This window comes from Lissotriton vulgaris, chromosome 10 (assembly GCF_964263255.1).
Source record: "Lissotriton vulgaris chromosome 10, aLisVul1.2, whole genome shotgun sequence".
NCBI lineage: Eukaryota > Metazoa > Chordata > Amphibia > Caudata > Salamandridae > Lissotriton > Lissotriton vulgaris.
The window spans coordinates 1,072,620,104-1,072,647,439 of NC_141698.1; the positions used below are offsets into that span (position 1 = coordinate 1,072,620,104).

Genomic DNA, 27,336 nt, shown 5'->3' on the forward strand with positions numbered 1-27,336 from the left:
TGCTTGAATAGCTGAGGAGCTCAAGAGAAAGTGATTGTCCCATTTCGCCGTGGAATTCCTGACGCGTTTCGAAGGCTCCCGCCTTCTCTTCAGAGGATTTGGCGAACTGATGATGGGAATGCAGGTACCAGCCCTGGTAATAATCATGGCACGCCCCTAGTGGGCAGTCCAAATGTCCCAGTGCCTGATGGGACTGGTAGTCCTGTTTAGTCTTGGCGCCCCATCTGTGGATCGAGGCGGACGAGTGGTCTCCCCTCGCCAACCAGGCAACCTCACGGTAGTGGAGTAGCAGACGGATATATGCCCGTCAGACTAGCAAGCTGGATGCTTACCCTAGTCGGCTCCTACCCTGAGGCTGCTTGGCGGTGCTCAGCGTGTGTGCAGGGACACTGCTCGCTCGTTTTCCATCATGGCGCTGCTGCACTCTTCTGGCGGGTGCGGTAAAGGATGGTGATGGTTCCATCCACATATGGACGCTCGCGTGTAGAGACACAGCCACACTCGCGGGGAGAAACTTGAACTCGCCTATCTTGCCACAGCATGCTTGAATAGCTGAGGAGCTCAAGAGAAAGTGATTCAGTCCCATTTCGCCGTGGAATTCCTGACGCGTTTCGAAGGCTCCCGCCTTCTCTTCAGAGGATTTGGCGAACTGATGATGGGAATGCAGGTACCAGCCCTGGTAATAATCATGGCACGCCCCTAGTGGGCAGTCCAAATGTCCCAGTGCCTGATGGGACTGGTAGTCCTGTTTAGTCTTGGCGCCCCATCTGTGGATCGAGGCGGACGAGTGGTCTCCCCTCGCCAACCAGGCAACCTCACGGTAGTGGAGTAGCAGACGGATATATGCCCGTCAGACTAGCAAGCTGGATGCTTACCCTAGTCGGCTCCTACCCTGAGGCTGCTTGGCGGTGCTCAGCGTGTGTGCAGGGACACTGCTCGCTCGTTTTCCATCATGGCGCTGCTGCACTCTTCTGGCGGGTGCGGTAAAGGATGGTGATGGTTCCATCCACATATGGACGCTCGCGTGTAGAGACACAGCCACACTCGCGGGGAGAAACTTGAACTCGCCTATCTTGCCACAGCATGCTTGAATAGCTGAGGAGCTCAAGAGAAAGTGATTCAGTCCCATTTCGCCGTGGAATTCCTGACGCGTTTCGAAGGCTCCCGCCTTCTCTTCAGAGGATTTGGCGAACTGATGATGGGAATGCAGGTACCAGCCCTGGTAATAATCATGGCACGCCCCTATATTCAATATATATATATATATATATCTGTGTGGTCTCCTTTCATTTGGTATTCAAGGGGGTTGTGTATGGTAATACAGCTGGCTTCACATGCCTTTCAGAGTTTAGCCTAAGACTGCTTTGTCCACGTTACCACTAGGATAACTGGTCTATAAGGTTGACTTACAACCGATCATCATAAGGGTTGTTTGGACTGATACAAGGTGGTTCCAGAATTGGAAACATCATATATCAGGCCAACTTCTCACAATGCCCATGCGCTCTGTAGTCCAGGGGAGGAGCCACCTATCTCGTGATACTTCGAAGACTCTTCCAGGACAACAATGTTCAATCATCCGTACCCAACACTAGGATGCGATCTATGCACAGATATGAGTGTCAGCAGCCCTACATGCCAAGAACAGATGCATTCTGGTTAGTAGCATATTCCTTTTGCATGGTTATCCGTCCACTTTCTGCCTAGTTTTGATGTGGTTTCAAATGTAGTGCACGTGGTCCTTGCCAACCATGTGTGCTGTGCAAGTGCTCCTGCCCTAAAAAACAAGCCCCCAATCTGCCCCTTGTAAGTCCCTAGTAACTGGTACCCTGGGTATCTAGACCCTGAGAGCTGAAGAGGGTCCTTCAGCACAGGCAGCATAGGGAAGTCACCCCTCTAGCAGGGCTCACAGCCCTAAGACCGAGTGCACTATAGTACAGATGAAGACAAATCTGCATGAGCAGATATGCCCTACTTTATTGGGCACCATTTTCGAATATTGTAATATATGCACGTGAAGTCATAGAGAGTACATTGGCTGAAATCTTGACAACTCAACTCGAGTCCAAAAGCCTTATGATGGCTTCACTGAGTACAGGAGTGTTTGGTACCAAACTACTCCTCTCAATGAAACCACATGCCAGTGTGGGAATTATTGTACACTGTGCCCAGCTTGAATCCCTACCAACCCTGGTGTGGTCTCTCACCAGCTGTAGGCAGGTAGCCAACCACCACTAGACATGTTTCTGGACCCTGGGTGGAGAGCACCTGGTCTCTTGGACCAGAAACAAGGCGCATCCTGGGCAGAAGTGTCATGCCTCCTCCCCCAGGATGGGCCAGTGCTCAAAGAGATAAACTTCAAACGCCTGCCGCCTTTGTAATGCGCTCCACAGCCTCTTCAAATGGCCCCCCTGTCTGCGGAAAAACCAGCATGGAAATTAAAGAAGATACCTCTGCTAACCCCACCCCTCTGGTGGGGGTAAGCAAGGTGAACCACACTTTTCAGTACCTGCTATCTTGAGGATAGCTAGGTCTATGCCCCCTCCCACATGAGGGTGGGGACATAGCCACATGAGGGTGGCATAATAGAAGGTGTAGTCACCCCAGATGCGGTTCACATTGGCACTGCCTGCTACTCCCCTATAGCATCGCCTAAATGTAGTATTTAGGTGGCTACCCCAGACCTGGACCCCATACCTGCGAGGATCTAAGAAGGAAGATGACACCCTGCAGCAGATGCCGGAAGACAACTGCCTTGGCCCCAGTCCTACCAGCCTGTCTCCTGCTTCGACAAAACCTGCGACCTGTCTTTCAGCTCAACCTCCAAAACGCCTGGGAAGACTGTTGCCTTCATTAAAGACTCCTGAGGACAGAAAACCTACCCAGAAGAAACAGACTCCAAGACTCTGGATCTGTGACACCATCCCACTCTGCACCCGGCGCCCATGGCACGAGTCTGAGTGACTCACCAGTGCAGTGAACCTCTGGTGCTATGCCTTCAGTCTCTTTGCCATCATGAAAATCCTCTTTGAAAAGCATTGGGTGCCAGACTTCGATTTTGCACACAGCTGGTGGTGTATGTTTGGTGCTGCTGTGTGGCCCCCTGTGCTTGTGCTAACCTCCAAAGTTTGACCCCCTGCAACTGGTTTACTTACCTGCAAGCAGTGTGGTTTCAGGCACCCCCTTTCTACGTTGAAAGCAGTGGGTCGAACCATGATCTTGACCTCTGCATCCGGTCGCCCCTGTATCGGTGGTGGGGCAGTTTTGGTACCTACCTGACCACTGGCCTGTGCTGACTTTTGACTCTGAAGACTGACATTGTAAGTTTGATACTCACCTGATTATCCACAATATTGTTTCCCCATGGGACTGGCATAGAGTGCAGTGTTGCAGAGTACGGTGGCGAAGAGTGCAGTGGTGCATAGTAGAGTACTTTGGGGGAGAGTGCATTGGCAGAAAGTAGAGTGGAAGGGTGTAAAGTAGAGCGCCGTAGTGTGGAGTGGTGCAGATTAGATTAGAGTGCAGTGACAGAGTATGGAGTGGCGTAGTGTGGAGTTAGGTAATGTGAAGTATGCATGGTATGGTAGCATAATGCCATTCCAGACAACACATCTTCAGTTAAAATAACCATTAATTGGCACTCGCATACAGTTTTACTGAAAAAGTATACAGTGCACAAGTGATATGTGGAAATGCAATCACCCAATGTATTGATTTGTTCGTCAGCACAGCTCAATCAGACATTTAAATTTTGTTGTGTGCTAGAAAAGAAAAATAACATTGTGTAGCAGACCCCCAATAGCCAGCATGATTGTTACATAAATCCTCTCACTTTGAAGTCAGAGAAAGAAAAATAAACACAAAGCTCCTTGGAAGACACAGCCTGACATTTGACCTCCATCCTTCAATGCACAGCAAATGTGACCAGATAAGAACAAGATTTAAAGGCCTCTTCACAGAAAGTGAGTTTGTGGAAGAATACTGTAAACAAACTGAACCTGGACTGCCTAACGTACATAAAGCCAACACATGGAAAGACCGAAAATGTGAGTCACAAACCTGAAAGCCAACGTTAAGCAACCGGCGTAATGAATTCCTAGGTCTACTTTCTGAATATCCCCTAGATGTCTTTATCAAACTTTTATGCAACCTAAGAATTGAGACATAAGAGACCATTCTACACCAACCCACTAGATGGTGAAATGATGTACAGTGTGTGAATCCAGAAACTATTTGAAGCTGCAAAACTATTCCTACAACTAACCTTTTTGTTCATCAAGGTGCCAAAAGGTTCCGGAGATGAACAAATGGTTCTACTAGCATTGCCTTACATTACATTTATACATGTGTGTACTAGCTTCCTTGCCATATTTGTTGTCCCAGTTTGGGTGTAATAGAATTCCACCAGGCTACTGCAACACAATTTGCAAGTGGCACAGGAAGTTAAGGTGATATCCTTTAGGTTGTTAATTGTAATTATATATTTTGATCCATAACCTGGCTTTGAACCTAGTGCAATCCTATTAATGTTCTGGCCTTCTATTGCATTGTGGCGTAATCATGATGTTGAATATTTCATTTGTTATTGCAATGATCCCAGGGTTTGCCCGAGTAGCTTAAATGTGTATCGAACGCTTGAATATGCTGTAGAGCCTGAATTTTTGGTTTGCTGGTATGGTCGTGGCACAGAGGTTTACTTAAGATGCATTTTCTTCCACTGCATGTTTTACGTTTTTAGTGGAAAGCAAGGCTACTTGCAGCTACAGATGAACTTCTCAGTGTGAGAACTTTTTATATTTTATCATTGGTATTTTCATTTTCTTTTCTTTATAGCTCCCAAACTATAAAAATTTTAAGGGCACTATTCAAGAGCTTGGCCAGAACCAGTATGCAGTCAGCGGTGAAATATATGTGTTAGACCGAAACACAGTTGAGATTACTGAGCTTCCAGTCAGGACTTGGACGCAGGTGAGGAAATGTTAACTATATCTTGTAAGCACAATTTTAATTTATATTCTTTTTTACAGATATTGCTTTTTTAACAGTTTGTTGTATGACTCAAAAGCAAGGGACCTTTTCCATTAGTTCCAATGCCGCATATTTTGTATTCTCTACAATAAAAATGGGGATTGTCCATTACTATCTACTTTCATGATAATAGTGCCAGATCTACAATTCACTTTTCTCTCCTATGACCTTGTATTGTTTCAGGTGTACAAAGAACAAGTTCTTGAACCCATGTTAAATGGGACAGAGAAAACGCCAGCACTAATTACTGATTACAAAGAGTACCATACGGATACAACTGTGAAATTTGTCGTGAAAATGACAGAAGAGAAACTGGCACAAGCAGAAGCTGCAGGACTTCACAAAGTCTTCAAACTTCAAACAAGTCTCACTTGTAATTCGATGGTAACCTTTCTGTGTGCTTAACATAATCTAGTATTTAGCTGCTAGGGTTTTTTAGCCTGTAGTTATTAGTTCCTTGTTTGCGATCCACTGTCACTATTACAATATTTGGTTTGATTTGGTCCTAAATTATGCAACCTGCCTTTTTTTAATCCAGCCCAGGTCCCTGGATTTGTGATATCGATCAGTTTAATAATTTATATTTAACTAATAAATGTAGCTCCATAAAATAATGAACTATCTTAGTTAACCGTGCATGGATTGTCATTCTAATCTGCGCAGTAACTGTACAAACAATTCTAAACCTGACACTTATTGCTTATATCTGTACATCTGAAAGAAACAGGTTAGTATTAGATTCCTTACTTTAGAATATCCCCAGGTGTCAGACTGGATCTGGAAATTTTTGTGTAGCAGTAGCCTTGCGCGCCGGTAGGCGTCTGCGGCTCAGCGTCCGTCGTCCGCACCGTGATGTCGTCGGAGTACTTAGACGCCGCCTCAGCGTGCTGACTTCAGTTCTTCTTTTGTCCGCGTCAACAGCGCAGATCTGGAAAAAGTGGTACTTTAGTCCATTTTTGACTAAACTTTTTTGATCCCTTTTGATCATTTTTCTTGAGTCTTGCGATTCCGGATGGTGCCGATAGGGATGCCAGGTTTCAAGCCTTGTGAGGATTGCGACCGACTGTCGGTCACCGACCCTCACCGTTGGTGTCTCTACTGTCTCGGCATCGACCCCGACGACAAGGCCTGCTCTGACTGCCGGGCCCTGACTTCAAAATCTAGGCGGGAGGTCGAGGGACAGGTCGCGGGGTAGGAGCCATCACAGCTCCGAGAGTCAACATCACTCCTCCGGGTCGACGTCTTCAGGTAAGCACAAGAAGTCGAAGAGACGTCATCGCTCTTCCGACTCACCCCCCCCCCCCCCCCCCCCCGATGCTCGCGGGACGCGGCCGGGGGTTCGGGTGACACAGCCCACGCGGGTCCGTCGGAGTCGCGGGCGTCACCGCCTGCCCCACACTCTCCGGTCCCTGGGCAGAACGCGACGCCGGAGGAGATTGAGGGCTTCCACATGGCCATGAGGTCCCTTGCTTCTCCGACGGGCTCCGCGGCGCCTTCGGGTCCAGCGGACCCGTCTGGGGGCCCTAGCGGGTTCGGTGCTTCAGCCCGACACTGTCGGGTGCTTTGGCCCCGACGCCGCCGGCGCCTTCGGGCCCGGAGCCGCAGGGCCCCACTGGATCCGCTTCGGGATCCGGGTCGTCACCGTTTGACCTGACGACCTCACCGGCCCCTCAGGAGTCACCTCCGGCGCCGTCCTCGGCCAGCGCCTTCCCCAATGCCTCCCTCGACCCGGTTCCGGCCTCGGAACGGCGCCGCTTTCAACGCCGCTTGGGGAGTTTACCTTCTATGAGCCGGCCCCATCCTTTGACAACCCTGATTATCAGGAGATGGGTGATGAGTATTGGGAGGGGTTTGAGGACCTTCTGACATGGGAGTGTCAGTCCCAAGAGGACTGGACAGGTGGACTTGGGGATGCCAGTGGTCTGGACACCTCGCCAGGAGGAGGCAACCTACAGTGCGGTGTTGACGCGGGCAGCCAAGGCCTTGGGCCTCGAGCTCCCTGTCGCGGCCGTGAGGACTAACCTCACTGATGTCCTTAAACCGCAGTCAAGCTCGGCTGAGCCTCTGCTGCCGTTTAATGAGGCCTTGACTGACGTTCTTTTAGGCACTTGGTCCAGGCCGGCTATGGATTCGCCCGTAGATAGGAACGTGGCCACCCACCCCACCCCGAGAGCCTGGTCATCCAGGCTTCGAATTCCCAGACCGCATTCCCGTTGTCTCCGCTGGACAGGGAATCCAAGAGGTATGAGCAGTACGGCAAAAAGGTATTCTCCTCCCTGAGTCAGGGACTGCGGTCTTCCAACACCGCATGCCTCTTGGGCCGCTACACCCACTCTCTGTGGGACACAGTCGTGGAATTGCTGCCAGAGAGTCCGTTGGAGGTACGGGCCAAACTCGGCCAGGCCCTTGTGGAAGGCCGGGATGCAGCAAGATATTCTATCCGGTGTGGGCTGGATACCACCGACTCACTGGGCAGAGCGATGGCAACGACTGTGGCGATTCAGCACCACGCCTGGTTGAGGTCCGCCAGCTTTTCGGCTGATGTCCAGAATACACTCATGGACATGCCGTTTGATGGCCGTCGCCTTTTCGGCGACAAAGCAGACCACGCGCTTGAGCGCTTTAAGGACTCCAGGGCTACAGACAGGTCCTTAGGCCTCTTGGCCCCGTGCCAGCAAATAGGTGCCTTCTGCTCCTTTTGTGGCCAAGGAAGGGGCGCCCCCACACGTACTGCCAGCCACGCACCGCAGACTAACATCCAACGCGGTGGCGGCCGTGGAAACCGCCGTGGCGGTGGTTGGGGGCAACGACTAGGTCAGTCCACACCTTCCCCTGCAGCATCCGCCTCAAATCCCTCCTAGTCCGTGCTTTCAGGCCCATGTGACGCCAGTGGGGGGCAGGGTCCACCATCACCTCCACCACTGACGCACTGTCACATCGGACAGGTGGGTGCTGCAAATCGTCCAAAGGGGCTACTCCCTCCCCTTCGAGGCGACTCCTCAAGCCATGCCACCACAATACCACCGCGTATCGTGGGATCATTTGCGACTTCTGCAGGAGGAAGTTACGGCCCTCTTGGCCAAGGGGGCCATCGAGCGCGTTCCTGGGCCAGAAGTAGGGTGTTGTTGCTACTCCCACTACTTTCTGGTACCCAAGAAGGGCAAAGGGGGCTACGCCCTATCTTGGACCTAAGGAACATCAACGGCTTCCTCCGAAAGGAGAAGTTCAAAATGCTGACACTGGCTCAGGTCCTAGCTGCCCTGGACCCAGGAGACTGGATGGTAGCGTTGGACTTGCAGGACGCTTATTTCCACATCCCTGTCCTGCCGGCCTATCAGCGCTACCTGCGGTTCACGGTAGGCCACGAGCACTTTGTTTACCCTGCTCCCCTTCGGCCATACCAGCGCCCCACAGATGTTCACGAAGGTGATGGCGGTGGTCGCAGCTCATCTGCGCAGGTTAGGGGTTTTAGTCTTCCCCTACCTCGACGACTGGTTGTTGAAGGCGGGCTCGCCCCAGGCAGTCATCAGCCACCTCCAGACTACGGCAGACCTCCTGCACCAGCTGGGGTTTTCCATCAATGTGCCAAAGTCACACCTGTGCCCCTCTCAGAAGCTTCCTCTTCATCGGAGCGGTTCTGGACTCTGCACAGTTTCGGGTTTATCCACCCGAACAGCGGGTCCGGGACATTCAGGCTCTGATTCCACTCTTTCAGCCATTATCCCGGGTCTCGGTTAGGTTGACGCTGTGGCTTCTGGGGCTGCTGGCCTCCTGCATCCTTCTGGTGCATCACGCCAATTGGCGGATGCGGGCTCTGCAATGGGACCTGAAGTTTCAGTGGGCCCAGCATCAGGGCAACCTATCCGACCATGTCCTGATCTCGGAGGGCACTGCGAGTCAGCTGCAGTGGTGGCTCACGGACCACGATTGGGTCAGCGTCAGATCCCTCTCCCTTCCCCAACCGGAGCACGTGGTTGTGACGGACGCGTCCATCCAGGGCTGGGGAGGCCTCATGGGAGAGGCAGAGATCGGAGGCCTCTGGTCTCCGGCGGAGTCCCGGCTCCATATCAACCTTTTGGAGCTGCGGGCGATTCGTCTAGCACTGAAGGCATTCCTCACCTCTGTCAGGGGGTGTGTAGTGCAGGTGTTCACGGACAACACCACCGCCATGTGGTACTGCAACAAACAGGGCGGGGTGGGGTCGTGGACCATATGCCAGGAGGCTCTGCGCCTCTGGTAGTGGCTGGAACATCAGGGCGTGACCCTGGTGGTTCAACACCTGGCAGGTTCGCTGAATGCCAGGGTGGACGAACTCAGCCGCCGGTGCATGATGGATCACGAATGGCGTCTGAACTCTGACGTGGCGCAAGGCCTCTTTCTGCAGTGGGGAGAGCCTTGGTTAGATCTATTCGCCACAGAAGAGAACGAGCAATGGCATCAGTTCTGCACGTTGGAATTTCCAAGGTGGCACTCGCTCGGAGACGCTTTTTGTCGCGAGGGGAGTTGCGGTCTGTTGTACCCCTTTCCGCCTATACCACTTCTGCCCAGTGCTGAAGAAGATCAAACGCGACCGGGCCCAAGTCATCCTTGTGGCTCCGGACTGGGTACGAAGGTACTGGTATCCCGAGCTACTCAGTGTGTCAGTCGATCCCCCGGTTCGTCTGCCTCTTCAGGAGGACGTTCTGTTGCAGCGGCAGGGGACGGTCCTCCACCCGACCCTGTCCAGTCTCCACTTCCATGCTTGGAGATTGAGTGGCGACAGTTGAGGCCATTTGACTTGCCTCCTGAAGTCTGTAATATCATTCTGGCAGCCAGGCGTCCCTCCACAAAGTCTGTGTACGCCTGCGGGTGGAACAGATTTGTGGCATGGTGCACAGCAAAGGCTGTGGATCCTCTCTCTGCCCCTCTTTCTGAGGTTCTCCTCTTCCTTCTTTCTCTTGCCCAGCAGTGCTCTGCTCTGGGCTCTATCAAGGGCTACCTTTCTGCCCTTTCAGCCTTTTTAAGGCTGCCTGATCAACCTTCTTTGTTCAAGTCCCCTATTGTAACTCGCTTTCTGAAAGGCATCACACACACGTTTCCACCTGTTCCTTTTGTGATGCCTTACCTATCTGATGTGCGCTCCCTTTGAGACACTTCACAATTGTCCTCTCCGTCTTACTGTGAAGACTGCTTTCCTGGTCTGCATCACCTCTGCCAGGAGAGTGAGTGAGCTCCAAGCTCTTTCCTCTAAACCTCAATTCCTTTCTGTCCATCCGGACAAGGTTGTGTTGCGGACTAGACCTTCCTTCCTGCCCAAGGTTGTCACAGCCTTTCACATCGGGCAGTCAATCACCTTTCCCACCTTCTTTCCACCACCCCATCCCTCTAAAGAGGAAGAGCGGCTCCACCGTCTGGACCCAAAACGTGCGCTCTCATTCTATCTGGATCGCACACGCCAGTTCCCGGTGGATGACAAACTCTTTGTTGGTTACGTGGGCGCTAAGAAGGGAAGGGCGGTACACAATCGGACCATCTCTTGGTGGGTCGTCTTGTGTATCAAGGCTTGTTACTCCTTGGCAAAGAAGGAGCCTCCTATTAGGCTGAGGGCCCATTCCACTCGGCCCACGGCGGCGACTACTGCCCTGGGCGGGGGAGTCCCCTTGCAGGACATTTGTCAGGCAGCTATGTGGGCCTCGCTGCACACGTTTGCAAGACACTACTGCCTGGACTGCCAAGTCCGGAGGGAAGGCTTTTTTGGCTGTTCGTCCTCCAGGACTTTCTGGTGTGATTATTGGTTCGCAGACCCTCCTCCGGGGTTGGTATTGATGGGGTATCTATTCTAAGGTAAGGAATCTAATACTAACCTGTTTCTTTCAGATGAACAAGTTACTTACCTTCGGTAACGATATATCTGTAAGAAACAGTAGTTAGTATTAGAATCCTTACCGCCCCACCAATTCTCCCCGTTCTGCAAACCGATATCTAGGGTTAAGGTCATCCCCTTTCAGGGCCCGAGTTTCAATAGCACCAGTGTTGGTTTTTAGGTCTCGTAGAGAGACCTATTGCCGTCAAACCAGAAAGCTGAGGATTTGTAGAAGTGCACGTGCTCGTGAACGTGCTTCTATCCCCCTGTCTTGCTCTTCAAAGGCTCCCCTTACCATTTGCTCCTGCTTCCCCGCCCACTGCTTCACACTTCACGGGCGCCAGGCCGTGACTCGCATTTTTTTTCTTTGTGCCCTCACCTCTCCAGCCCCTCCCTGCTCGCCGTGCTCCTTGCTTCCAGCCTAGGCCAAACTCATGCCTTCAAAACGTGACAGCATTGTACAGCCCGGCCGCCTTTTGGTCTCCATCAGTGTGTTAAAGTGCATGTTCCTGTGCACGAGCTTGTTTTTTTTTTAGCAGTGAGACTTCCTCTAATGCTTTCCGCCCCCCAGACACCCCCCCTCCCCCACAGCAATGCAGAGAGCTTGTTTAAATTACATGCAGACCTCCGCAAAATCACACTTTCAAATTAACACGGGCGCACAACTCTTTCATCACTGACGCCGTGCTCGTTTTTTCTCTTGTTTTCTTTCAGAACGCGCCTTTCTCTTGTGCTTATATTTTAAATTACATGCAGACCTCCACAAAATCACACTTTCAAATTGGAAAGGGGCGCACAACTCATCACTGACGCCGTTCTCGTTGTTTCTCTTGTTGGTTATTTCAGGGCACCGAATTTCTAGTCGACCGAAAATATTTCACTTTTACAAATGTTTGAAATCTATTTCTTCCAAATTGAGCAGGGCGTTTGCATTTTTGTGTGCACCATTGGTCAAATGCACGATTTGTGGACACATGGCATTGCCTTTTCACAGTATCTGACTATCCTGCTTTTTAAAAAAAATGTATTTAACAGAACTGATTTCTGTTTAATTCTGTAAAAGCCACGTATCGAGGGGGAGCTTCAGTGCATGTGAACGGGCGCGCGTGCATCCCTCGCATGCCCCTCTCCCCATCACTTTCCCTGCTGGCATCCCCCATCCCTTCTCGCCCAGTCCTTCTTGTCACTTCAGCGGGCACTCACCCCTCCTTTCTCCCCTTTGATGTTCTCGTCTCAGTGAGCCGTGTGTGGGTATCATGTGCTGCCTGAGGGAGAAGAGGGAAATATACGTGTGCATCTGGGCCCATTCAATCTCTGGCCTCTTTACTGAGGCTGCCAATGAAGTAATATGAAAGAATGTATTTTTTATATTTGTATTTAGTCATTTGAAAAGTGTCCTCGCGATTTGCTTCCTCAGTTTCTTGAAGAGTAATAACTTTCTAGTATGTACATTTTTTTAAAAATAAAAAATAAAATTGCGGCATACAATATTAAAAGCGAAAACGTAAGTATTATTTTTGGCCCAGGATCTGTGACTGCGTTATATTGCTGACGGGACTGCAAAACATGCAGTCTTTGCGTCACTTCTTAGCCTCCATATGTCCAGGTCTTCTGGAGGAATCTCGTCCTACAAGCACACCAGTTGCGAAACGTACTAAACATTAGGTTCGACTGTCCCACTTGTGAACTAGTGCTTCGAAAACCAGTCGAAGGAGCTGCTCGTCCCCACCAGTGCAGACTGGTAGCCGGCGCAGGTCCACCCAAGTGCACACAATCTAGCCAGTCAGGGCTCCGAGTGCCACCGCCTTACCACTACAAATGAACATGGAGGCCAAACGGACCATACAAAAGCAGCCTTTGCTTTCTGCCGCTCACCAGTCAGACTGCAGGAGTACAGAGCAGCCCCCTCCGCCAAAGGCCCCCCCGAGAGGTGCACATCTCACTTTGGCGGCGCCCCTTTGATGTCCTCTGAGGCGCGGTGTTAAACATCCAGCCCTTCCACGAGCCCTCACATAGCCCAGGTCTGCCTGTGCATGCCTTTGAAATGTATCTAAAGGACAGACAGGTTGCCTACTGGGGGGAGCCAACCCTTTCAATGCCTCTTTGATAAGCCCCGTCACCGCATCCTACAGGGGCTCCTCGAGACCCCCTAACATTTCCGCCACTAATTAGTGCTCTTTTAAAGGCAGCTACACAGACTGTTTGGCTTCTGTGTCTGCCTGCTCACTTCCTCTGCTCTTTCCCACATTGCTTTCAACCCCCAATTAAAAACCGCAAACAAAGCTTTCAAAATCGCCACGCAGACCCTGCCCACAAACCTGGCTTCTTCTGATCTTTTTTTAATCACAGACCTGCCCACTCCTTATGCACCCTTCCTGGAAGCAGTTCTTTTTTTGCTGTTTTCATGTTGGTATTGTGAGCAGCAGCAGCAGGACATACTCTGCAATGATGTGCTGCCTGAGGGAGAAGAGGGAAATATACCTGTGCATCTGGGCCCATTCAATCTCTGGCCTCTTTACTGAGGCTGCCAAGGAAGCAATAGAATGAATGTATGCCCATCTAATTTTAGACCTTAGATCCTTTCCAGTGATAGACTAAGGGGCTGGTTAAGGTTAGCTGTATATTGTTGATCAGACAGGACAACAAGAAAAGTCAGCTTTTCTTGGTCCAATGACATTTTATCGAACCTTCCAACAGTAGTGTAATCGAGTAACTGCCAAAAAATGCTCACTCTACCTGCAAGTCATTCATGAGCTGGTAAGTACTGAATTCCAGAGAGACCAACCTGGTGATGGTTGGGTCTAAATATACATTTTCATGTGCAACGCTGGGAAAAACATGTCTACTGAGCATTAGCAGGCAGTCGAATTATGGAAGCGACTTTGACCAAAGGCTCGTTCTATAATGAACCTGACAGTTTTGGCTCTTAGAGCGGAATCACCACTGCATGGTCTTGTTTTCTCTAACCTCAGCTCGCTCGAAGGAAGAGAGGTTCTGGCCCATCCGCCAAACACTAGAAAGGGGGCTGATATGGATACGGAGGGGTGGGTTATTATGACACAAACTTAAGGGATATCCATCCGGCCTATTGCAAGTCTGAAATTATGCAATCCCTTGTAATTAGACAAACGAGATGTCCTTCACAAATTGTAAATCAGGCCCCTAATCACCAATGACGTAATTTCAGGCACAGATGACGAGCTAAAAGAGATTGGGTAGGTCTACTGATTTAAGTAGACATAGAATAGAACACTGAACAGGGCAGAACGAAAAGCTAAAACAATAACCAACCTTGAAAATGTTTAACTTCGTGTCCCATATTTCACCGAGGAATAGGACAATTTACTCAAAGCCCACCCATCTTCTTATAGTGTTCGACTCTGTCAACTTGAATCCTTCTCCATAATAAAGTTCAAATGTAATACAGTATTATCAGATATGTACGCTAAGAACTTCCATTTTCTTTTCGTTATATTATATTAAACCTAAACCTAGTAACTCCACTCTGCATTCTAGGTGGTTTACTAGGCAGTAAATTTCTCTATCTTCTATCGCCCTCAATCTATCTATCGTCCTCACTCTGTCTATCGCACTCATTCTATCTATTGCATCAGCACAGCATCGCTCAGGGGCACCACAACATCACTATGCACTGCCACAGCATCACTCGTCGCCACCACAACATCAATCTGTGCAACCATTCAACAACTGGTTCAAATATGTTCTATCAATGTTTCAAGCTTCATTACAAATGTCACAAAAATATGTTAATATTTCACTTCTGTTCCATGGATTTTCGTCCCAATAAAATACACTGAACATAATCTTCACAAAAGTTATTTACAAAAGTTTAAGCTATTGCCATTATAAATTACAATAACTTTTATTTAAGTATTAATTATTTACAAAATTAAAAGCCATTGTTATTTGTAATATCAATACATCTAAGTCACGTAAATACAACACGTATTGCATTACAAATGCTATAGGTGTCACATTTGCAAAAGTTATAACTATTGGAATTTTACATGACAAAGGTATTAATTTTGCTATTTTCAAAACCAACACATAAATAAAAAATGTGTCATTTACAATACCAATAGCTCAAACTTTCCTAATGCGAGACCTATTGCATTGCAAATGCTTGTTAACATGGTTCTGCGTTTCTGGTGCGGAAAAGCTGTGTCTAAGAACTGACATCAGCACGCGGAGGCGGCGTCTAAGTACTCTGACGACGTTATCACGGCGCCGACGACTGACGCAGAGCCGCAGACGACACCTACCGACGCGCAAGGGTACTGCTACGCAAAAATTTTCGGATCCAGTCTGACGCCTGGGGATATTCTAAGGTAAGGAATCTAATACTAACTACTGTTTCTTACAGATATATCATTACCGAAGGTAAGTAGCTTGTTCATTATTTAATGCCTGTAGAATCTGTACTGATATCTCCATTTGAGACTGGAGGAGGGTGGAAGCATTAGGTGCTTTGTATCATAGTTGATAACCTAAGCAAGAATGCACACAGCACTGTTATTTTATTCATGTGGCACATGCAACATCCCAACTTCTGCTTCCTTGTTCGGTCTTCTGCACATGCTTAAGTTGGCTACCACCTTCACAAGTATTACCAATTATTTGTTTTCTTTACCTGGGCATTTACCGGCGGTTCTTTTTATCTTCCTGCACACTCACAGCAGAGGCAAGATTATGAAGGCTAAATTTTAGGATATTTTGTTTTTATTGTGTAGACAAATTAGATCTAAAAAACAACTCTGGTATGGCTGAATAGATTGTAAAGTGGGCAAATGATGATTGATTGCATTCTGTTCTGTCACTTTGCTCATACCTAGCTCTGAAGGAATTGGACCTTGAAAGAAGTCTGTTATTACTCTTTTCATTGCCAGGGTCTATTTTCATAGTAATTGTGTGGCATCCTTGACCTCTCTTCACATCTAACAAAATTCATGATTAATTGGAAAGTGCCAGTTATGGTCTTTCTGTTTACAATTGTATTTCTTTACAAGCAGATTTGAGGCTTCATTTTGTTGACCTTCTCAGTGACTTGACAGTATTGAGTGTGGTCTTTCAAGGTGAAGAATATGCCATGGTTTTCTGATTAATATTTAAGTTTTATCTAGCACCATTCTATTCCATACTTTACATGATTGGCAAACGTAGATACGCTCTGATGGATCTGTTCCTTCCTCACGCAAATTACCCAAACGGTCGGGCCGATGCCCATCACATCAGACTAAAATTCATGTGCGGAGTCGCACAGAGATCGTCCCTCAGCCGCACCCTTTTCAACATATACATGACACCGCTAGCCAACATAATCTGATCACAAGACATCACTGTCCTCTATGCCGAAGACACAATATTCATCCTCTCCCTGCCGGACAAAACAACCACTTCCAGAACAAACTCCCCAACTACATGACCATGATAGCAGACTGGATGCGATCCAACTGCCTGAAGCTCAACTCCGGCAAGATGGAAGTATTGGTCTTCTGTAGCAAGACCTCCCCATGGGACTCTACCTGGTGGCTGTCAGAGCAAGGACCTTTACCCACACCCACATACCATGCAAGAAATCTAGGGATTAGCCTAGACGACCAGCTCAGCATGACGGTTCAAGTCAATTCAGTGTGCACCTCCTTATTCCATATCTACGCATGCTGTAAAAAATGTCCAAATGGTTGACTCAGAGCACCATTTGTTCTCCCACAAGCACTCCTCACCAGTTGGCTGGACTATGGCAGCACGCTCTATGCCAGAAGCTCTAAACAAGCCCTACAGACTCAGGAACACTGCTGCAAGACTCCTACTCAACCTCCCACACAACTTGCACATTGCACCGTTCCTCAGGAAACTCCACTTGCTCCCCATTCACAAGCACAGCAAATCCAAACTTTTCATTCACGTATACAAAGCCCTACAAGACCAGAATACCTGAACAGCTGTATATACTTTCACTAACCCACCAGACACCTATGCTCTTGCTCACTCTCGCACACATTTCCCGGATCCACAAAAGTAAAATTGGATGTCTCATTGTCCTACATCGCACTCAAAACATGTAACAACCTCAGATCCTCCCCCTCACTTCAAGAGTTCCGCAAGAAGCTGAAGAACTGGCAATTCATATAAGCTCCTTGAGGACCACAAACCTACATACCTGCCCAAGCGCCTGCATACCCTCTCTGGTGATTAGTGCGCTATACAAATCAATATAATATAACATAACATGGTCATGCCAAGTCACTTATGCTTTCTCTGCATACCTTATGCTGTCATTGCATTAGTCTGAATTCAGCATCTCCCTTCACCAACTGGTCTGCGTCTGACCGTGCCTCCTGCACATGTACCTTTTCTACTTTTATCGCTAATGGGGTCTCATGAAGCGAGAAGGGGTCATTCGTGCTCCGCTCTAGCTTGCAGCAAAAATGTGCAAATAATGCACCTTTTGCAGAACCATATGCTACTTCTTTCTTCCTCCTTCTAAGAAGAATGTCCACAATGTAATCTCCATTGCTGCACCTGTTACAATAGGTGCACAAGATAAGTGAAGTATTTTCTTTCTCTTCTGTTAGTTTGGACAGTGTCAAAATGTGAAATTCTTAGAGAAAATATGCCAATTAAGTGCACGCAATTAGAATAACTGTTCCTTCAGTTACTTTTTAGGCCCTATGCACGTTACATTGCCTACTACTAAATGTAGCCATGTTTAAATGCAGCCAGGCTGTTCTTAAATACAGAATGAATTACTATTCAAAGCCACTTCCACGCATGACCCAACAGGAGTAATAAAGTGCTTTATAAGCGACATGGTTGATGATTTAATTAACTGGCAGATAAAATATTCTTACATTCTGCAGATTCATCATGGTCATGCTTCCTTCCTCTCAAAGAAGCATACTTATGAGCGCCTTTGCCATAGGGGCAGGCTGTGTATGTTCAAATGCACATTATTTTTTAATTGCAAATTTGTTTCACAAAACTCGCATTCACTTGAAATCTGATTTACTCTCAACTTGCTTGACACCAATGCAGATTCATACAGTCCATCTAGTGACTACTAACTCCCCACTAACCAATACTTCTCTTGTGCAGGTACTGTTTGATCACATGGGTTGTTTGAAGAAATATGAAACTGTGCAAGACATTCTGAAGGAGTTCTTCGACTTGCGATTGCAGTATTATTCATTACGAAAGGATTGGCTGGTAGGAATGCTTGGGGCGGAAGTTGCCAAGCTCTCCAACCAAGCCCGTTTCATTCTGGAGAAGATACAGGGAAAGATAACAATTGGTAAATCCTACATTTTACTTTTGACGGATGTAACTGGAATCCTTTCTTGTGACCTTTTAAATAGAAGATATAAACATATGTATGTACTTTCTCAGTTATTTTATGTTTATCCAATTTGTGTCCTGCTATTTCCTTCCTCCCTTCCATGATACTGAAGTCATCTGACTGATCTTCATTTTAGTTCGTTTTTCTGCTGTGGCTTAGTTTTTGAAGGTTCCTCTTGTGCAGAGGCAGGCAAAAGTACACATGAGCAAAGTGATGAATGCTTCACATGTAATTTTGTCATATTCTTTCCAAAACGGATTCGGGCATTGTTTGAGCATGAAATCAACAATGAAACAAAACCTCTGAAACAGAGCTTTATAATCTTAAAGTTACATATAAGTCCCGAACTTGCAGTAAAATGTAACATCAGTACATCATCTTCAAAGCATACAAGCAGGGAAATCTTAAGTGCCACTGCAGGACAAGTCGGCCTCAGACGTAGTCACTTTGGAATTTTAACACTCAATCTATATAGCACAATACTGTAAGAACCATTAGTCTTTAGAGAAATGGGCAGTGTTTGGAAATGGGCCTCAATAAATTTGTCATTAAATACTCAAAAAAGAAATAGTCGTCGATAAATGTACATTTGGAAGAAATAAAAGGTGAAGAAAGAAAATGCCTTACTAAATTAAATTGAGTAATAGAAAGATCAGCGCCCTTGTCTTCCTAATTGACATTGCATCTTGACTTTGTACGATACAGAGTATGAAAAAATTCCTTCCGCTTTCATACTAAAGCATTGGAGCAATAAGCGAAAGCATACATGGTTTATCTAATCACAAATGTATTGGTGAATTGGGTCAATACTTTGAAAATGGACAACTCCAAGGATATCTCTCCTCCCATCGTCGATGAACCTACAAATGGTCCTGTTGGTGTCGACCCAACATATCCCTTAACTATCAACCGGCATTGTAGAACAGTGCTACCTACATAGTAAACTACATTTCTGCTCCAGTCTCCTTTTTGCCAATAAATGTGAACGCAAGTTTGCTGACCCAGATTCTGTAATCGGAGTTGGAAGCTGATAAAAGTGATCAGATCATCGCCTTGTAGACTGTACAGTTTTGTTCTACTAGATGTGCTTTATATGCCCAAATTTCAGGAGGGCAGTTTGAAGGAACAGAGGGCAACCAAGAATGTTACTGTCAGTCACAAACTTTTTTAGCTCACCACCCACCTCCATCATTTAGGCCACATCATTACTACAAAGAACCTGAAGCGATTGATATGCCTTTTGCGTACACTACATGGAAACAGATGGTGGAAACGTGTCCAGGGTTGCTTTCGGTAGGAAAGGTGCCTCCACCACTTTGACTGCCCTCGCCGTTTATGCTGCTTGAGCCGCCTGTGCTGGCATAGTATCGGAAACTGGCTCTATATGTGATATATCAAAAATCTGATATACCGTATGGAGAGTCTGGGTGTTCCCTTATGAGTAGACTGGGGCTAGCTATGCAAGCCCAAAGTGCTCTAGCAGGGGGTAGTGTGGTCGAGCAGCCTTCGGCTTAACATAGAGAGCAACACATTTGCAAATACACAATGATTGGTTAACAGCACACAACTCCTCAAAAAAGAGATCCACACTAATTTATAAAAATTGCAAGTATCTTTGTATATGTTTAGGTATCAGATAAAAATCGTTCTGATAAGTACCTATTCAAATATAAACTCTTTTCACTTTAAATAGTGCCACTCCATAATACCTCTCTGCATTCTTATTTGCACCACTCCACACTCCGACTCTACTCCCTTCCACTTTACTCTATGCCAATGCACTCTACCCCAAACTACTCTTCTATGCACCACTGCACTCTGCACCACCCTACTTTGCAAAACTGCACTCTATGCCAGTCCCCTCTACACCACTTTAGTCTACTCTGCGCCACTGCACTCACTTCTGAAACAATCTACTCTGCACTACTGCACTCACCTCTGCAACAATCTACTCTGCACCATTGCACTCTGCTCTGCAATAATCTACTCTGCACCACTGCACTCAGTGCCACTCTACCGAAAATCAATGCACTCTACACCACTCTACTGCACTCTGTACCACTCTACGCCAATGAACTCTACACCACTGTAGGAAGCTGGCTTTGTATAAAATTATCACTAGGTGGTAATACCGTGCATTTACTACAGGGGTTCCCCAAAAGTGTACATGGCTCAATGCAAAACCCAAAGTGCTCTATTTGTGGTAGTGTGGTCGAGCAGCCTTAGGCTTAACACAGAGGAGAGCAACACATTTGCAAATAAATACAATGATTAATAAATAGCACATATGACTCAAAAAACAGATCCACACCTATTTATATAAACTCTTCTCACTTTAAAAATTGGACACAGAGCAATTTCTGAGTTCTGCAATGTTATCCTACGGTAGGAAGAACAAGCTCTGCAAACGGGTATAGTACAGCAACTTACAAGACCAATCTCCAGGAGATAAGTTGTGGTGGCCAAGGTTCAAGACAGTACCAACAGAGCTCCACCAACTGCAGCTGGGTGCAGGGTGTAAAACTGCGCCGAGAGCCCAATGTATTTCAATGGAGATCAGTCACTGCGGAAAGAAGCTACAAGCTCTGGCCAGGAGGCCACTTGGGCTGAGCCAGCAAGTGGTCTTTGGCCGTGCAATACTCAGGGAGGGGAGGCACCTTTGATCCTCTTCTCCAAGGCCCAGGGGTGTCGGGTGCAGAGGTGTCTTTAGGCGTCAGGTTTATCTGATAGAGACATCTAGACACAGATCCTTACCTTTGAACTTCCAGGCATCAGGCTGGATACGGAAGATTTTTCACAGCAGTACTCCTGCGTTGCGGTAGATGGTGTTGGTCAACTCCGCGTGACGTCTGCGTTGTTCGCCGTCGTGATGTCCATATAAAGCCGCCACTCAGGCGCCTAATGTGAGTTATTTTCTTTCCACGGCATCCGCGCCGATCCGTTAAAGAAAGCTATCCCTTGTCATTTTTTGACAGGCTTTTTACGACTTTTTGTTGACTTTGTTGGTGTGTAGGTGTGTCATGTCAAGAAAGAAGACTTCGGGATTCAAGCCGCCTGGTGCGGTCAAGGCGCCATGTCAGTCACGTACCCCCATCTGGTCCTTCTTTGGTGCCTGGAGCGAGACTACAACTCCAAGATGTGCTTCGATTGTTGGGCCATGGCGCTGAAGGCTTTCACGGAGCGGTCCCTAAAACTTCTGGCAGCATGGCGGCCTGCACCTCGGCGGTCGCCTCGTTGCTCTCGATCCCGTTCCAGGTCTCTGTCGAGAGGAAGGTTCGAGCATCGCTCTGGTGAGTCAGTCCTCTGTCGAAATCGTTGAAGTCAGGTAAGAGGCAATACAAAAAACACAAGAAGTCGTAGCGTGCTGCGACCGCGCCCGCACGTCTGAACGCGTGGCAGAGGAACATTGGCGACGAGGCCCAGCTCTGCAGAGCGAGTGCCTGGTTAGCCCCTAGTTTCCCTCCCTTTGCAGGGCCGGGAGACGGCCAGAGGCAGACCTACATTTGCCCCTACCAATAACCCACTTTCCAACACCCAGGCTATATCAGACGGGAGGGATGTTGCTAAGTTCACAATCAGATGTGACTTTGACACAATGGACTTGCTAGGTAGAGAGATTTTCACGCCGGTGGCGGTGCGACGCCACGCCTGGCTGAGAACCTCTGGATTTTCGAGGGCTGTCCAGACCAACCTCATGGACATGCCGTACGATGGCTCCCGTTTCTTTGGAGAGAAGGCGAAAGCTGCCCGTGAGCGCTTTAAAAACTTGTGTGCCTCGAGCAAGTCTTTGGGCCTCACTACTGCCCCCAGAGCTTCATCCAATTTTTGCTCCTTTCGTGGCTACGCCAACCCTCCCCTGGCCAGACGGCAAGTTCAACCTCTGAAGAGCCATGGACGCGGGTCATTCCGGCTTCGTAGGTCAGTAAGCTAGTAGTAGACCCGAACAGCCAATGTCCCCTACACCTCAAAGCCTTCCTAATCCGGTCTCCCAGGATCACTCTTTTTAAAAAAATTTTTAACAGTTCTTTTTTGTTAAACATGAGATGGTCAGAGCTTCACCCAACTACATACTTCAAGGTACGGATTTTAGGGTTACGGTGATTACAATTGCACATTACAAGACAATTTTCCGTCAAAACAGCATGAGTTGTTACAATTATGGTGTTGTTGGATCGTCTTGTGAAGGAAGAACAGGGGGCTCACATATATATCCACAATATGCATTCCATTTTCCCCAAACATTAATCCACTTTATTGGGCAGCTGCTTGCAACGTAAACAGTTCTTTCCCTGATCATGCACCAGTCCATATCTACTTTCCAGGCGTTAAGCTTTATTGATGTTGCTACCTTCCATAGTTGTGCAATGTTTCTCTTCGCCACCATTTGACCCAGGGTTGCCCTTAGTTTTTAGGTCTTGCCTAGCGGTGCAGCGGATGCGCTGCATGCCTTGGCGAGATCTATTGTCGTCGCTTTGTTAGGAATTGAGACTGGATATGTGCACACGTACAGACACATCACGTGCACGCGACATTTCAACACAGTGCGCGCCTGGCATGCTTTCACTTTGCACGCGGGTTTCATTGCTGAAGACTTTCCCGTTGTGGATCTCCCATGTTTGTCTGACATGAAAGGCTTTTACGATCTTCACAGTCGCTTGCCGCAGCCTTCCCTATGTAAGCACCACATCGGCAGCGTAGAATTTGCTCCGTACCTACATGTTTGGAGAATGTGCAACAATAGACTTGTGTAGCAGACAGACTGAACGTTTTATACCAACATGTTTGATGACTGGAGAAAAAACACTCTCACTTGGATGAATATTGTTAAAGAGTTCCCTGAACCTGTTTTTAGCCAAAAAAACATCACAGCCATACTCTCTAGTAGGTGATAAAGACCGCGAAGGATAGCGCACATCTTTGGACTAAGCCTTTAGTGATGTTTGCAAACGAAGGAAAGATTGGGAAGCTATTAAAAATCCCCAGGAAACACCGTAAAAAATTTCAAATGCAGCTACCAAAAACCTTTGCGTTCTAACGAAATATCAAGTTAAATACGAAGGGGGTAACAGAACATTGCAGTAAGCATATGCATGTTAGAAATGCTGATATTTACAGAAATTGTTATCCCCCAGAAACACCGTAGTGTTTAAAATGCAGCTATAGAAATCGTTTAAGTACATTTAAAAGCAATATAAAGCACAACACAAAGTGTGTACCAGTAGATTGGAGTAAGCATAGGCATGTTTGAAATTCTGATATTTACAGAATGTAACCCCCCCGCTGTGCTGGGGGGCGGGGGGCACGCACAGTGCCCCCATGCTCATGACGAGCTCAGATCGTCATGAGGCACAGTGCTTATGTGCTCATGACGAGCTGAGCTCCTCACAACTGCACCTGTTTCCGTGGAATGCTCAGGACAGCAAGGGAATTATCCCCGCGTGTGAGCGTTCCACGGCTCATGACGAGCTGAGCTCGTCACGAGCACCGGAGCACTGTGCCTCATGACGAGCTCAGCTCGTCATGAGCATTGAAAGTGTTAAATACGCTGTTTCATTTTAGAATTTTTTTATTGTTCATGCATCAAGCAGGTTACCAGTGTTCATGCTCCTATAATATAGTAATCAGTAAATTCTTACCTCCTTCCTTTATGGTTTTTGGATGAAGCGTGAGTTCCCTGCATCACATTTTCCAAATACCTTGAGAGCTTATTTAAACAAGCATTTGCAATGCAATAGGTCTCGCATTTACAAGAGTTTGAGCAATTGTCATTGTAAATGATAATGCCTTTTATTTGTGTTTACAAAACATGCAAGCAGTGTTTACGCCTTTGAAGCTTCCCCTGTCCATCCTGGGGGAGGAGACCTAGCACCTTGCCCAGGACATGCATTGTTGCAGGCCCAGGAGAGCAACATGTCTGCTGTGTGGCAACCTAGGCAGCCTCTCAGACAAGACGTGGATTGTAGGTTAGGTTCAGGGGGCAACTGTAAGTTGCCCTCTGTCCTGCATTTGGCATTCAAACCCACACTCGCATCAGTGTGAGTTTAATGTGCTGAGCAGTTTAATATCAAACTTCTCCGTCTTCAGTGTAGCCATTGTGGTGCTGTGGAGTTCGTAATGACAATCTCCCAGCACCATGTACTCTTAAGGCATCACTGCACTTACAGTGCCCAGGAATGGCCCTGGGTACTGTAGGGGCACAGGGCTCATGTACCTGTGCCCATGCCACTGTCATAGTTCACCCAGCTAGAGGGGTGACTGATGTATGCCAGGGCAGTGTGTTTGTGGGCATGGCACACAGGGATGTGTGCTATGTCGACTCTTTGTTTAGTTCTGCACCAGGACACTCAGCCTGCAAAGGCAGACAACATTGCTCTGCAGAACTCACCCTGGAGGCCAGCAACCAGGGGATGTGGGAGTCACTCGACACATACCTAGACTCTTGCGAACCTCCTTGAATACATCCCGGCCCCCCCTCAGGGTTGGGGAACGGGAGACACTGGAACGCCCTCACCAAAGCCCGATGAGGACCAAAGAGGGGGGTGGGGGGGGGGGGGGGGGGGAGGGGGGAGCGTGTCTGCAATTTGCGACGTAGGTTAACCAGTGGGATGTCATTTGACTATAACCCCAATTAGACTCACCACTATAGAGCCTTTCCCATACCCTGCTTTCACCTCTGTCTTTTCTGTCTCTTTCTTTCCATCAACCTGTCCCTATTTTTCCTGAAAGCCATGTAAAGGGGTTCAGCTAAGCATATATCCCATGTACCTATAATCACCGTAATACATGCGAAGTTTGGCTAACCCTGCAACAGTAATGCTAATGTATCTGTTAATTAAAAATCAATAAAAATACTTTGAAATAAAAAAAAGTTATTTAACTTTGATCTGGCGGGCTTCAGAACTGGAATGTGGACAACCTGAGCAGGAACCTGTAAAACAACAAATTCTGTCCTGCTAGATATTGTTCATGCCTGCGATTCCCCTCCTGTCTAATTATTCATGACAGCTTGTAACTAGTACAGCTGTCGACTCTCAGGCTGGGACTGCACTTTTTAACACTGGTAGCAGCGAAAAAACTTGTGACATGCTAATTGGCTTTGCTCTCTGACTTCTGCTCCTCCGTTATTTTTGTTCAAATTACTTATTTTTCTGGAGCTTGCAATTTCCATTAGTCGGTGGTTGGGTTTGAGAAAGCCTTTGAACATTGCAGCTTTATTCTTGAATCCTGAGGGATTGCATATACTGTGATTCAATTAAACTGTAATATAAATTTGACTGCAAAATGGGAAAGTCACACAAGGACCTGCAGTGTAAATTTGAAAAGTTGAATTTGTATTTGTTGCCCTAAAACTATTACTTTCTCCTAGAGAACAAGTCGAAGAGGGATTTGATCCAAATGTTGGTACAGAAAGGATTTGAATCTGACCCGGTTAAAGCTTGGAAAGAAGCACAGGAAAAGGTAAGCATTTTTGCAGATTTATTGAAAATTAACGAAGACTATCTGGCACATTTAAATAAATAAAAGCATTAATGATTAACCTTGCATACTAACTAGAAAAAATGTGCTAGAACATATTTTTCTTTCAAACAGAATTTGAAGAGGGAGTTTCATTCACATAATGGTTGTTTATTACAGCGCTTAGTACCAGCATTTATTTATCAATTGCTCTCATTAGTTCGCTGATAAAGTTATTGGTTGATATAGGACTAGTTTACTAGGATGACCCAATATCCTTTATTCTAAACTGCAAGCTTTGAAATGTCAGACCACCAAAAGTAGACCATTCACAGTTCACCACATTCATCACCTGCATAACCTTAATATAATGTAGTAGAATCCTGGCTAAACATGATCACTCAATTCATATTGGAGATACTGGTACCACACTGCTCCCCCAAATTAATGGGAGGTATGAAAGTTAGTAAAAAGGTCTAGACTGCAAAGCTGTACCCACCTCTTAGCACAAGTCTTTTGAATGCCTAAAAGCAGCACCTGCGTTTTCATCATTGGATCCACTTACATTTATATAATTTAGAGATCCCCCACATTCACTGAAAATTGACAGAGCAGTTGGCAGAATACACAGCCAGATTGTCCAATGAAAACACCTGCATGAGAGTATGTAATCGGAACACCCTAATCTATCCCCTCAAATAAACATCTTCCTATCTTACACGTCTCAAGTGCTTTTTAAACTTTATCATGAGATTTGACTTGACCCTAGACTTGATTAAGCGTTTGACCAGTCCTGCCAATTGTCAATTGCCCTAGGATTTTACACCAAATTCTAGCTTTAAAGATTTGGACATTCCTTTGTCACCAAAGAGAATGATCTAAAATCTTTAACAAAAAAAGGCACACAAATCCACTTATAGTAAATCCAGACAAAGATCAACAAGAAAGACTTGCATACTAACTTTCCAAAACCATAAATTTAAGTTGAACAAAACCACACTGATAAACTATTAAAACTCTTAAAGATCAATTTAAATATTCATGAACAAAGATCTCGTCATCCTGTACGGGCCCAGTTTCTACTTCGCAAAAAATGTCCAATGGGCTCCTCACCTTGGCTCGTAGTTTCAATCATCAGGGGCTAAAAACTGCCCAAATATACACCTCAGCAAGAGCTCCCATCCAAAACCCAGAATACTTAGGATTCCTTCTCCATCTCACAGGAGCTTCTCAGAATAGTAAAGCACCTACTGCCAAGAAATTGTTACAACCCATAAATAATTTCATCTCCAAATAATATTTCCATCTCCTACAACCACCCCACCAATCTCTGGCGGCTTCGAATTAATACTTCATTCTCAGTTCCCTACAGCCTAAATTGACCAGTTAAGGTTTTCTCGTTCATGACAGAACATGGCCTCAGCTCTGTCAGAACTATTTAAAGTGTTACATGATCAGTATCTTTCTGCGGAGGAGTTTCCACTGTGCTGAGAGTCGAGAGAGCATTCTCGAAACTAGGGCCAATAGTCCCATTGCTCTACTTGCATCTTGACTGTGAGATGCTAAATATTCTTATTTTTCCATTGAGAGTATGTGTGGCTGGCAAATGTTAAGGGCCTTGTGTTTAAAAACGTTTTTCCCTGGTTCAGACAAG

At 46.9% G+C, this 27,336-nt stretch overlaps 1 protein-coding gene across 4 annotated transcripts in view; it reads left to right on the plus strand.

Moving 5' to 3' along the window:
- The window catches only part of TOP2B (DNA topoisomerase II beta), a 683,650-nt gene that overhangs the window by 496,890 nt on the left and 159,424 nt on the right, over positions 1 to 27,336 (plus strand). For all 4 annotated transcript variants that reach the window (XM_086942134.1, XM_086942133.1, XM_086942135.1 and 1 more), the window contains exons 22-25: positions 4,834 to 4,968; positions 5,212 to 5,412; positions 17,987 to 18,182; positions 25,594 to 25,685. In XM_086942134.1, coding sequence (XP_086798260.1) covers positions 4,834 to 4,968; positions 5,212 to 5,412; positions 17,987 to 18,182; positions 25,594 to 25,685 — 624 coding nt within the window. The remainder of the gene's footprint in view (positions 1 to 4,833; positions 4,969 to 5,211; positions 5,413 to 17,986; positions 18,183 to 25,593; positions 25,686 to 27,336) is intronic.